General features: G+C 38.3%; 1 protein-coding gene across 1 annotated transcript; it reads right to left on the bottom strand.

Moving 5' to 3' along the window:
- Nucleotides 1–210: 210 nt before the first annotated feature.
- On the bottom strand, nucleotides 211–10,909 carry retreg3 (reticulophagy regulator family member 3). The gene is made up of 9 exons (XM_082162715.1): nucleotides 10,311–10,909; nucleotides 7,345–7,451; nucleotides 6,837–6,867; nucleotides 6,606–6,732; nucleotides 5,671–5,755; nucleotides 5,445–5,582; nucleotides 4,441–4,520; nucleotides 4,142–4,274; nucleotides 211–3,516 (listed from the first exon to the last, which is right to left on the bottom strand). The coding sequence occupies exons 1-9, from the start codon at nucleotides 10,571–10,573 to the stop codon at nucleotides 2,951–2,953; spliced, it is 1,530 nt and encodes a 509-aa protein (XP_082018841.1). The 5' UTR covers nucleotides 10,574–10,909; the 3' UTR covers nucleotides 211–2,950.
- Nucleotides 10,910–11,739: the final 830 nt, after the last annotated feature.

An 11,739-nucleotide genomic window follows, 5' to 3' on the forward strand; every position in this document is an offset into this window, starting at 1 on the left:
TAGGTATATACATAAACACGCAATACAGCCAAATTACTCCACGTCATTTATTTTTGTGGAAAACCAGTGCAGGCCTGAGCGGCGGTCATATTTTGTACCGCGATGCGGTACATCTAGTTATAGACTAGAATCATAATTTTGATTAGCTCAGTAGGCCTAGGTCACAAAATATCTGTTAAAGTCATCAATAACTACACATTTTACTTATAATATATTCATTCATTTGTTTATTGTCTTGCACATCAAAAGTTATCAAAATCAATTACAGAGAATGGAAGAGGGAAATACTACTGAAATAAAAGTCACTGACATTGCAGAATCCAGCTACAGAAAGACTCCTGTAAAAACGCTAACACAAAGAAAGAAAAGATGAGCGATTCTGTATTTTACATTTTCCTCAACATGGCAGACTGCTAACTGATGTATTTTTAAACCACTAACATCAATACAACATCAATAGATGACACTGGGCATAATTTAGTTTTAATGTATAAACCACCACTTCATTGTCCCATTGGAATTGCTGGTGACGTTTGTTTAAATTGACCGCAAAGAGGTGAAGAGATTTTTCCCACTAAATGGTGGTCATGCTGACTGACACACTTACAAAAAAATAAAATAAAAATATTTTGATGCTTTTTCAAATGAAATATGGAGAATTTATCAAATCAATAAAAAAATCAATAAAATAAAAACATCAACAGAAAAGTGTGTCCATATAAATCATTAATTATAATGATAAATAAACATAAAAGTGACCATTCTCCAAAAATAAGTATCCCACAAATTACACATGAATTAGGCTACCTCCACAACAAAAAAAGTTTAAATCAAAACTTTCAGAATCAAACCTTTTTAACACAGCAATCAAAAAATATCAGCAATTCAAAATCTTAGGGCTCAAAACCAGGCAAAACCAAGACAGAAAAAAAGAACAGTTGCAAAAGATGAAACATTCCAATAAACAGCACCAACTCTTCTAACCCAACTCAAGTTATCTGGATTAAGACTTGTTTGAAATGTAATAAACAAACTGGAATAGCAGAAAGTGACCGACCGTGAGAAAGATAAAAGCTTATTCATTATATTTCTTCAACGCTCCACTACTTTAAATTAAAATGAGAAAAGAAAAAAAGAAATGGTACGCTTGGAAAATAGAAAACACTTCACTGATCCCTGGTAACTTTATGCCTTTTTATTGGTACAGCAGTTTCCCAGTGTGTTTCCTACTTTCCAGTGTACACAATGATCAAAGCCAGCAATGATGAGTCTTTATTAGGATTGGGTCAAAAACTTGGGAAACTTGGGAAAAGGGTCAGCATCTACTAAACAAAACAGCAAATTCAACTCATTTATTTCCACCAGCTCCATCATAACACAAGAAAGGAAGTAAGAAAGGTGGTTTCTCAAATCCTTTTGTGCTTCAGTAATGTACTGAATATTAAATCTCAGCCCAGAGGAGATCTAGTTTTCCTGCTGCTACCTGTAGAAAAGTTCCTGTATAAAGTCAGAACAGTTAAAGGTGTTTTTGAAGAGAGGAGGCTGTGTACGAACAGGTGGCAGTTACAGCCCTGTGTCTTGTTTGAGGTAGAGTCATTACAAACTAAATCAATGTACTGCCGTACTATCCAGATGGACAGCATTGCTGGGCTGTTAGTTGTTGTTTTTTCTTCTTCTTCTTTTTTTTTTTTTTGACAGATGAACAGACGAAAAACAGCAATTTGAAAGACAATATACTGTAAATTTGCCATAATTTTACAACAAAGATCTTCATTAGGAAAGAGCTACTGTCATTTATTAACCCTATTCCTTGGTTTTCAAGAAATGCTGAAAGAAAATCCAGCCCACATGAACTTACACGTAAATGTCACTGCGGTGAGCCAAATGTTAAGGTTAAAAATACCAGGCAATGAATGACTATATCATTTTTTTTTTCATGCTATTCCTGCTTTAAGAAATATGCATTTTCATTGGCATCAGAATGAACTGATGAAAAGAATGTGCAGTTAGTATGTAAAAAAAAAATTTAAATGAAGGGTGGAAAAAAACCCTCAGGAGCAAACACATGGCAAAGTGAGACGACCTGACTGCTGTTTATTACTCATGTCTCAGAGTCTTAAAGGGATAGTTCACCCAAAAATTAACATTGTCATCATTTACTTTTTCTCAAGCCATTCCAAACCCGTAAAAAAAAAATTCTTCTTTTATGTTCCATAAAAGAAAGCAAGTCATACAGGTTTAGAACAACATGAGGATGAGTAAATGAAAGTTCATTTTTGGGTGAACTATCCCCTATAATAACATCATGAGATCATATGTCACTGCTACTTCTTTAGACTCCTCTGCTCAATGACGTCTTGACTGTAGATTTCACAATCTTCCTTACAGGCAACTTAATATTTTGTATACATTAATCGTCTTGACTCAGCATTGATGGTGGAATGTCTGATTTGGTCCCATGTGTTATTATTGAAGACAACAACAATACAGTCTGTATGAAAAAGAAACGTGTGAAAGATCTATAAGACTTGCAGTTTGCTGGTTTATAAGAACTTAAAGAAATTTCGGATCATTTAAAATGTTTCTGATTGTTGTCCTATTGCTTAGCCTACCAAGTTAATCAGAGTCTTTTACACACAAGTCTCACACACTCACATAAATGAGAGGACAAGGAAGGAAGCTCACGGAGCATAAAAGGAGAAGATTCAGACTAGATTACTTCACAGTGATATCAACTGCAGCCAGTGGAGGAAACCTGGCAAGAGAATCTAATATAACATTAACAGTGCAAAACAAACACACACTCTCTCTCTCTCTCTGTCTCACTCACTCAGATCAATTGAAAGCATCTCAGTAGACATTCAAACCAACACTGCAAACAACTTCTACTTGGATCAAGGTGCAAGGACATGAGGAGCAGACAGACGGAGGTAGCATCTGTAAGATGGGCTCACTGTGGCTTCCCCAGCAAGTTGGACAGGAAACTCGACCCCTGGTTTCTGTTCTGACCTCCCTGCCCACCTGCCAAAGGATCCAACTGGTTCAGCTCGGACTGATCCAACATCTCAAAGTCCTCTCCATCAAAGTCCAGATCTATGTCCAGCTCCGAGCTCGACTGCTTCCTGAATCCCCTCGGAGCTGCTCCTGGCCGCGGGCCGCTCTCTCTCCGATGACCTTGCGGTGGCCGGGGCTGCATGGCTCCTGCGATGGCTGCCTGGATCATGTTGCTGGCGATAACCCCTGCCAGGTTACTAGCGAGGTCAGAGGTAGTATTTAGGGAGCCTAGGGAGATCTCGGGGTCAAGGTCTTCCTGATCAGAGTCCATCTGGGTGTCCAGATCCAGCAGGGCGGAGGTAGTAGAGCCGCGAGGGCCGGAGAACGCGGCTGAGTTGAGACTGGGCAATCCGAAGCTGGCGTCATCATCGTCCTCCATCAGGGTGGCATCTGGGTTGATGGAGGGAAAGTCTGGAAGCCCACAGGCAAATGATTCCTCTGGATCACTGTGCCTGTCTAAATCTATTCAGTGAATAAATAAAGAGGATACACGTGTCAATGACGTGACACAAAATTGTATCCCTATTTACTAATTAACTCAAAGGAATACCATTTAAAAGTTTCGTGCTGGTAAGATATTTAAATGTTTCTGAAAGAAGTCTCTTCTGCTCACCAAGGAGACACATTTAATTGATCAAAAATACAGTAAAACAGTAATATTGTGAAATATTAGTACAATTCAAAATAACTGTTTTCTATTAGAATATATTTTAAAATGTAATTTATTCATGATGCAAAACAGATTTTTTTTTAAATTAATACTGAATATAACAGTATTATATTACAAATGGAATTTATACAATAACTTTACTATTAGATTAAAGATCTAGATTAAAAATGTACAAATATATTTACACTTCAAAAATAATAATTCTGATTAGATGTGTAAACTCACATGTTCTTTTTACTTGATGGTTGCACCACAAGAATCATTTAACTAAAACTTTTCTTTAAAATGGTAAAAGGTTTTTCAAAACCATCATGATTTCTAAGAACTTTCTTTATTCTAGACACTCTTATATGTCATTGACCCATATAGAGAGAATGAGAAGAGAGTTAAAGAGTAGAAGAGCTCAAAGTGTCTTACCCTCCGAGCCCTCTGTGAGGGGCGTTTGACCCCTGGAGAGGTTAAAGGTGCCGTTATCCATGTACGACATCTCTGCATCCGAGTGCTCAGAGTCAGTCAGAGCCAGTTCCTTAGCAACCAATGCTTCATCAAACTACAGGTGCGGAATATTTAGAGAAATGTGAGCTTATTAAAAAAACAATGAGATCTTCCAACTTGCTGTTTACTATCATGAACCTCTATAGATATTCTAACCTCATGACCATGCAGCTGCTTTAAATCCCTATGATGTAATAAATAACCCCTGTATCTGGCCTCACCGTTGGGCAGAACGCAGCCAGTTCCTCTTCGCTGTCACTAGCATCATCTGAGGCCCCCCTCCTGATGGGCTTACGAAGAACTGCAAACACAGAAGGGTTTATCAAAACTTCTGAAAGCTGTAATATGCTGTTAATGACGGATCACAAATTCTTCATGTAACCAAAAAATATATATGATTTAAAAAAGGAACGTTTTTGCATTGATTTGTAGAAAAAGAGCATCAGCTAAACAGCACTTTGATTTGCTCTTGCATCCTACAGCAAGACATTTCCAAGGCGAAATCCAGTCATTTTAATAGGAATTCACACGATCTGGAAGATTTACCTAGATTGTAAAAATGTTCATGCAAATTTGGCAAAATTCCAAAATTTTTGGAAGGGCTTGTTTACACCTGGTCACTCAATGGTTTTTCTCTGACCGGATTTCTATCGGAACGTTTTTTGTTTTTTTAAGGTGTAAATGCATCTGGTTGTTGAAGCCACATATGTAAATGTTACTCCCAAAATGTGTGACAGGGCATATAGGCTACTAGCTCCCGGTAGCCAGATATGAGAGCGCTACTGCAACACGCATCACTGCAGATATGGCCAGCCGCAGATGTCTTCAGCAAGCCGACGCGCAAACTGAAGCAAATTAAACAGGAAGTTTGGTATTGCATTCTGAAACTCAACACACATCTAGTTGTGTCCTTGAAATCAGCTGATGACAAATAAATTGCAGCTCACATCTGTTGCTTTCATTGACGTGAACTTGAATTTGCATATAGCACGGGAATTGAAGATAGGATTTATATCCTTTTTGCGGAGACACAATTATGTGGCCATGGAAGAGTTTGAACAAAACCGATAGCTATCCGATCAGTAAAAACGCATTAAGTGACCAGGTGTAAACAGGCCCTATGACACAAGAACAATCCAGTCCTTAAAATACAACTCTAAAAAGGCAGGAACTGTTCTCAGCATGACCATCAGTTCACACCTAGTTAGATCTGCCATGTACTTACAAGGGTTTTCTATGGGCTTTAACATCATGTATCCTTTGGCGCTGAAGTCCAGCCACTGCAGGGCTGGCTCCAGCTTCACACATCCACGCTGCCATAGCCGATAATACAATGCCAGTGGGCACACCAACACACCCAGCACTGAGAGAGAAAATATTAAAGTAAATATTTTGCAGTTGTTAAGGCACTGGAGAAGATTAGTAAGCCCTGAAGGATTTCTGCTACTCACAAGCCACATATGAGAGCACCAGTCCAGGGATGTAGCGCCCCACCGTGGCCACTAAGGTGAACAGGCCACAAAACAGCATACAAAACTGCAAGAGGATTTGATAAACAAGTAAATACAATACAAGTCATAAAAGCAATGATAATAATTATAGGCCTTAAATGGCATGTAAAAACAAAATACATTGTGGTTGGTCACTTTACATGTTTACATGCTCAGAAAGTTTCTTCCTGTCTAAGCGGGCAGATCTTGTCCAGAGTAAGCTGCAAACTGGACCAGACGTCCAATGTCTGGCTACACAAGACTATAGACTTGATAATATGACTATACAATTTTAACAGTTGATCTTAACAGTAGGGGTGTAACAATTTATTGTGTCACAATATAACATGCAGCAATATATCGTGGATAGTGACAATCTGTATCGTGTATAGTATATTGTAATTTCTGTGTGAGAAAAAAAATAAGTTTACAGAGTTTCAGTACTACATTAAACTACTATATATAATGTTGAATATTATGTATAATAATGCAATGGGTCCTGATAATGCCAAATGTCTTATGTCATCAGTAAAAAGTGGCCTACATTATTCTAAATACCATATATCTAGGCAGTGACAGAGTTCAAGCATATTCGTCTAAAATAATTCTGTATTTTCAGCTTCAGAATCCTGAATATTTTAAATCTGGTGTCAGCGTTGTCCTGTGCATTGGGTTACCTGCACTAAGTCCAAACCCATTCATTTCCACCCCCAAAGTAATACCAAATTCAGCATTTTAATCAACAGAACACTTTTTGTTAACCTTTTACCATATGTCTTGGATTATTACAATAATATTGTATCGTTAATTCAGTATCGTGATGTGTATCGAATCGTGACATTAGGGTATCTTTACACCCCTACTTAACAGTGTTGCTAGTTTGGGAGTAATCTCACCTTCCCTGGATTTTGCCGTTTGAACTGCACAATATCTGTTGCACAGGAAGACCCTGTAACCCAAATCTCAGCCAGGTGGTGGCATAATTCAGGCACACTCAAAGTCCCAGGTTGCACCAGACCCCAGCTGTGAGCCAATCAGAAAAGAGCAAAGAGAATGAACAATTACACAATTTTGTATCAAACACCACAGAAAAACCTCAAAGAGTAAACAAATACACCAGACATTACCTTTCATTCTCACTCTCATCTTGTCTTTTAACTGCAAGAGATCAAAAACAATTTCAGACACATTTGTGAGTGTTAGAAGACTCAGTTATTAGTTTTTAAACATTTGCTTAATTACATTTTCACTTCCTTTAAAAGGATGAGTGTATTAGCAAGTTCTCAGAGAATAACACTGACTTGTGATTTAGGATTTGTTTTTAGTTCTATTAAAGTTGTCCCAGAGAGTAGATCAAATGCTAATAAGCCACTGGCTTCGGCTGCATGCAAAATATTGATTCAGGTCGATACTGTGCACCTCCTGGAAATGCACTGCTAGGAAATGTCACAAGTTTCATAACTCTCTAGGAGCTGAGCGAATGGGAAGAGAGAAAATGAAACTTGAGTGGGTCACAGCACAGGGAATGGAGAGGTTTTAATTACAGCCAGTATTATTAATATTAAGATGAGACTACAAAGTCTTATATACGTGGGTAATAGCTGTACACAAGCAAGAGAGGAAGGTCAATTTTACCTCTGATCTTAGGCCAGATCTTATTCCTCCATGTGTCGACACAAACTACCAGGGCCAGACCTGATGCCAGCAGAAAGAGCGACCTCAAAGAGCTCAGAGCAAAAAACCTGAGAAAGAAAACAATTACAAAAAAGTACACTTTACTCTGAAACACTACCTCTGTTGTGGACTCTCTGACCAAAACCTTGTGATGACATCTGTCATGCATTTATCATACTGAATGTAGGAGGAAACCTTTGTTCCACAGGTGTTTCCGGCCCCAGGGTCTTTCCTGTGCAAATCTCAGAGACGGCATGTGCTGCACGTGCTGCATGAGCAATTGTGATTTCTGACAGTTTCACAGCAGCATGGCTAATTACGGCTATGTATGTATGTGCAACATCACTTGACCAAAAGGTGAGCCGGCGCTGAGACCAGGCTGAACCCTGTTGATCTCTCGGTGTGAAATAAGACAGATAATGCTGTTTGATGACTAGATCAAACAACAAAACCACATGACCTGTCAAAAGCATTACAACCAAGGGCGGTGGCGATACTTATTTCTGAATGGACTGGATTCTGGGTGGAATATGATTTTTAAATGGCAAGATCTAACCAAGGCCTAATATTTTAAAGAGAAATAAGGCAGATTTGATCATTTAGTGAATGAAAGAAAAACTAATGTCTTTCATCATAAAAAAAAAGTATAGAGTACACCATTTATCCCTAGATAATAATCAGTCAGTGCATTCAGTATCCATTCTCCAAGATAAATAAATGCCTCTACAGGCACAGAAATACCACAAGCAGCGTTCCTCTGCTGCTCACTGAGGCAAATAAAAGGAGATAATAAGATCAGGGGGAATATTTCTCTGATGGAGAGGGTGACTGCACTAAGTGAATGAAGACTGCATGCCTGAACAGTGAAGAAAAAAGAGGGACATCCAACCTATAACAATTGTGTCTTCCCTGCACAGCTTTCCTTTTCCTTTCCTCACAGATTTATTGGGCGTTCTTTATAGCATTTAGTCAACATGAAATCTTGTTCACAGCCCATTTTACTTCTTCACTGTCACATATTTCCAAAAAAAGGAAATATAATCAGGACTTTATCCATCAAAGACTGATCTGGATCTGTGAAAACTGGAGTTCAATATCAGAATGGAGACTGAATGCAAGTTTGCAAAACAAATGCTTAAATAGCTATTTGGCTATTGATTAACATTATTATTATTATTATTATTAGCAGCGTAAAAGGATAGTACTAATTTAAAGGGATATTTCACTGCTGGAAAGATGAATGTTTATTTAAATTGGGCCATTTATGTAGTAGAAATGTGAAATTATTTTAGAAGTTGGTGCCTTCTAGACTGAGAAAAGCCAGAAAATGTATTTTTGGCTCATGTGGATGAAAGACAACTACTCCCAGAATGCACTTGCTTCGCTGCCCTACGAGGCCACTCCCAAGCCACACCTACCGGTTACAGAGGGCAGTATCGGAAGAAATGATACAACTAGGCTACTAGTTGACTCGAAACTGAAAAGACACCGTTTTATCGTGAGATCCCCCTATGGGCGGGTTGAAAACATGTGGAACGAGCTCCTACAACTGGCTGTAGTCTCTAGCCTCTGGCCAAAAAAGCCTCCGATGATGCAAAATTAAGATTTTGCGTCATCTGACGTTTTTTTTCCAGACACACAATTCAGAAATCTCTCGTCTCAGGGGGACATAAGGAAGGGAAACACGGTCATTCAAAAATACTACCGGGTTTCTACTGATACAAAGCTTAATGCTAATCAGTGAAGTATCCCTTTAAGAGGAAAAGCATGTTATTACATTTTGATTAAAGACTACAGTACAAAGACAAACTTTTCCCTGTAATAAAATGCACAAATGAATCACTCAATAAGACCAGGATATGTATTAAGAAAGTAAATAGGGTCCATTTTGAATTGTTATTGATTTTAGAAGCAGATGTCATAGTGTGTACACACAGCACATGGCTTCCTATGTTAGGCTGGCCTATGAAAAGACTTAAGGCATGAACAGTGATTTCACAAAGTACAACATGTTCCTAGATCAACATCTTTGTTGATCCTGGTGGAACAACATTACAATCAACCAATCAGATTTGATGGACAAGTTTACAGTTTATGATAAGTTTAGGATTACAACCAGGGTTAGATGCTTCTATATCAGGGTTATTCACTTATCATTTCCTTCTGATTTTAGGGTAGAGTTAAGTTTAGGGGTAGTGTTAAGACCAAATTTCTGGACAGGAATGTTGTTCCAGGATCAACAAAACATGTTGATCCAGGAACATCTTTCTTGGCAAAATCCCAGTGACCAACAAGATCACACCACTGTAAGACCAGGCCCAACCAATCGGTTTGCAAACATAGTGCTTTAATATATATATATATATATATTAGTAAACTCTGTCATGGTGCTATGCAATTAACGTTATCTACTATCTACAATAATAACTGACAGTGGGAGGTGGAAGACAAGCTATTCAACAGGTAACATTTAAAGGACACACAGTACTACTTTTTAATATATTTATATATATATTTTAAACAGAGCAAACATATCTCTGCTCAACATGCATTAGTAAAAGCAGTCAAAAATGGTACCCAATACAAGGTTCTGTGAATCACAACTTAGTAATTCACAAATGTACAAAGTGTTGCACACACAGCATTGTGTTTACAGTAACACCACTAACTTACAGCTACTGTCTAAATATAGGCATCCAGAGAGAGAATGACACCCAGTCTGACCATCTGTTACTTATCTTAAATAAAGGGGAAAACGTCTGGAACAAGCAAGACATGTATGCATCCAGATAAAAACAAGAAAGGCTTAACTTATACAAGATCCTCAAAATGTTCATGAATAATGTAAACATTTCAACTGAAAGCACCGGGTTGTAAACAGAGCCCGAGTAGAGATAAATCCATGGAGATAAAGCTCATCCACTCACCAGAACATGACGTTGGCGGCCGTGTACAATAGGACGCTGTGAAAGGGTCTCTCCCACAGCAATACAGACTGCAGATAAGTGAGCAGGCGCTCGTGCGGTCCCAGCCGCTCAAGCAGCGTTGATTTCACCGCGCGGAGCTGCTCGAGCCTCTCGCCGGAGCACGAGCCGCCCCCGAGGCCGACGCTGCTACTGGCGGAGCGCAGCCTCATCGAGCAGCCGCTGCCTTCAGTCGCGTCTTCCGCTGCTCCACCCGTATGAGCCATTCTCGCGTGTTTTAAACACGTGACGGCAAGAACACCAACAAAATCTACTTTAAGTTAATGCTAAGAAATAAAACCCGCGCTTCAGCAATGATTTGGAGATCGCGAGCTAGCTTAGCCTGAAGCCGCTCAGGACTGAGCAAGTGAAGGCAGACCTCGTGTTTTCAAGAGGATGCCGCCGTTCATACGGAACAAACGTGAAATAAAACCCATTATTGGGTCTAATTTGCTATATTAATACTTGTATGGGTCAGCACGGGTCTTCTTTAACGTTGTCACCGTGCAGCTGTCATGTCCAGTCGTTGTTTTTGTCGCGAGAGCAACAGAGAGAAGGAGAGAGAGAGAGAGCGCTATGGAGGACGGGCTTGATCTGGCCAATGGCATTAGGATTATTACAGTCAGAGCTGGTGAATAACAAACAACACCTAGCATCAGCGAAATCTCTCTTCAAATGCCTTCACAGATCATTCATAATGAATTACTTCCCAAATGTCCCAGCTCCATTGTTTTTATTATGTTATAATAGGGTGTCATAAGGGCAGTTTGATGACGCAATTTCTAGTTTGTGGTCATATAAAGTAGGGTTTTTCAGAATGGGGAAGATTTGACAGAATAAATTATGAAACAGTAATAAAAAATAAAACCCAATATATATTTTATAATTATTTTTTTTATTTTTAAGATGTATACATCTTATATTAGAGAAAAGTTATCATTCTCCCCCAAAATAATAATATTGAACAATTTATATTGGTTTGAGTAACGTTACAATGATAAAATACAGCAAAAGCCAGTTATTTAGTTTTTAGAAACAACACTTTATATTGTACATTATTTTATAGTATGGTTTAACACAGTAAGAAACAAAACCCCAAATAACTTTTATAATTATTATGTGTTTGTTATTTAGATGTTTATTCAAATATAGTCTACTCTAGAGGGTCAAAAGTGTTCTTTCTCCAGACAATATTTTAATAATTTATTTTGGTTTTAGTACAATGATAATATAAAAGCCAATTATTTAATATTAGAAACAACATTTAAGAAAATTTCTCACACAGTATAAATGGTTATATATGTGTGTGTGTGTGTGTGTGTGTGTGTGTGTGTGTGTGTGTGTGTGCGTGTGTGTGCTTTAATAAATAAATGTGTGTGTGTGTGTGTGTGCT

The sequence above is a fragment of the Leuciscus leuciscus genome (assembly GCF_965113295.1).
Source record: "Leuciscus leuciscus genome assembly, chromosome: 1".
Lineage (NCBI taxonomy): Eukaryota > Metazoa > Chordata > Actinopteri > Cypriniformes > Leuciscidae > Leuciscus > Leuciscus leuciscus.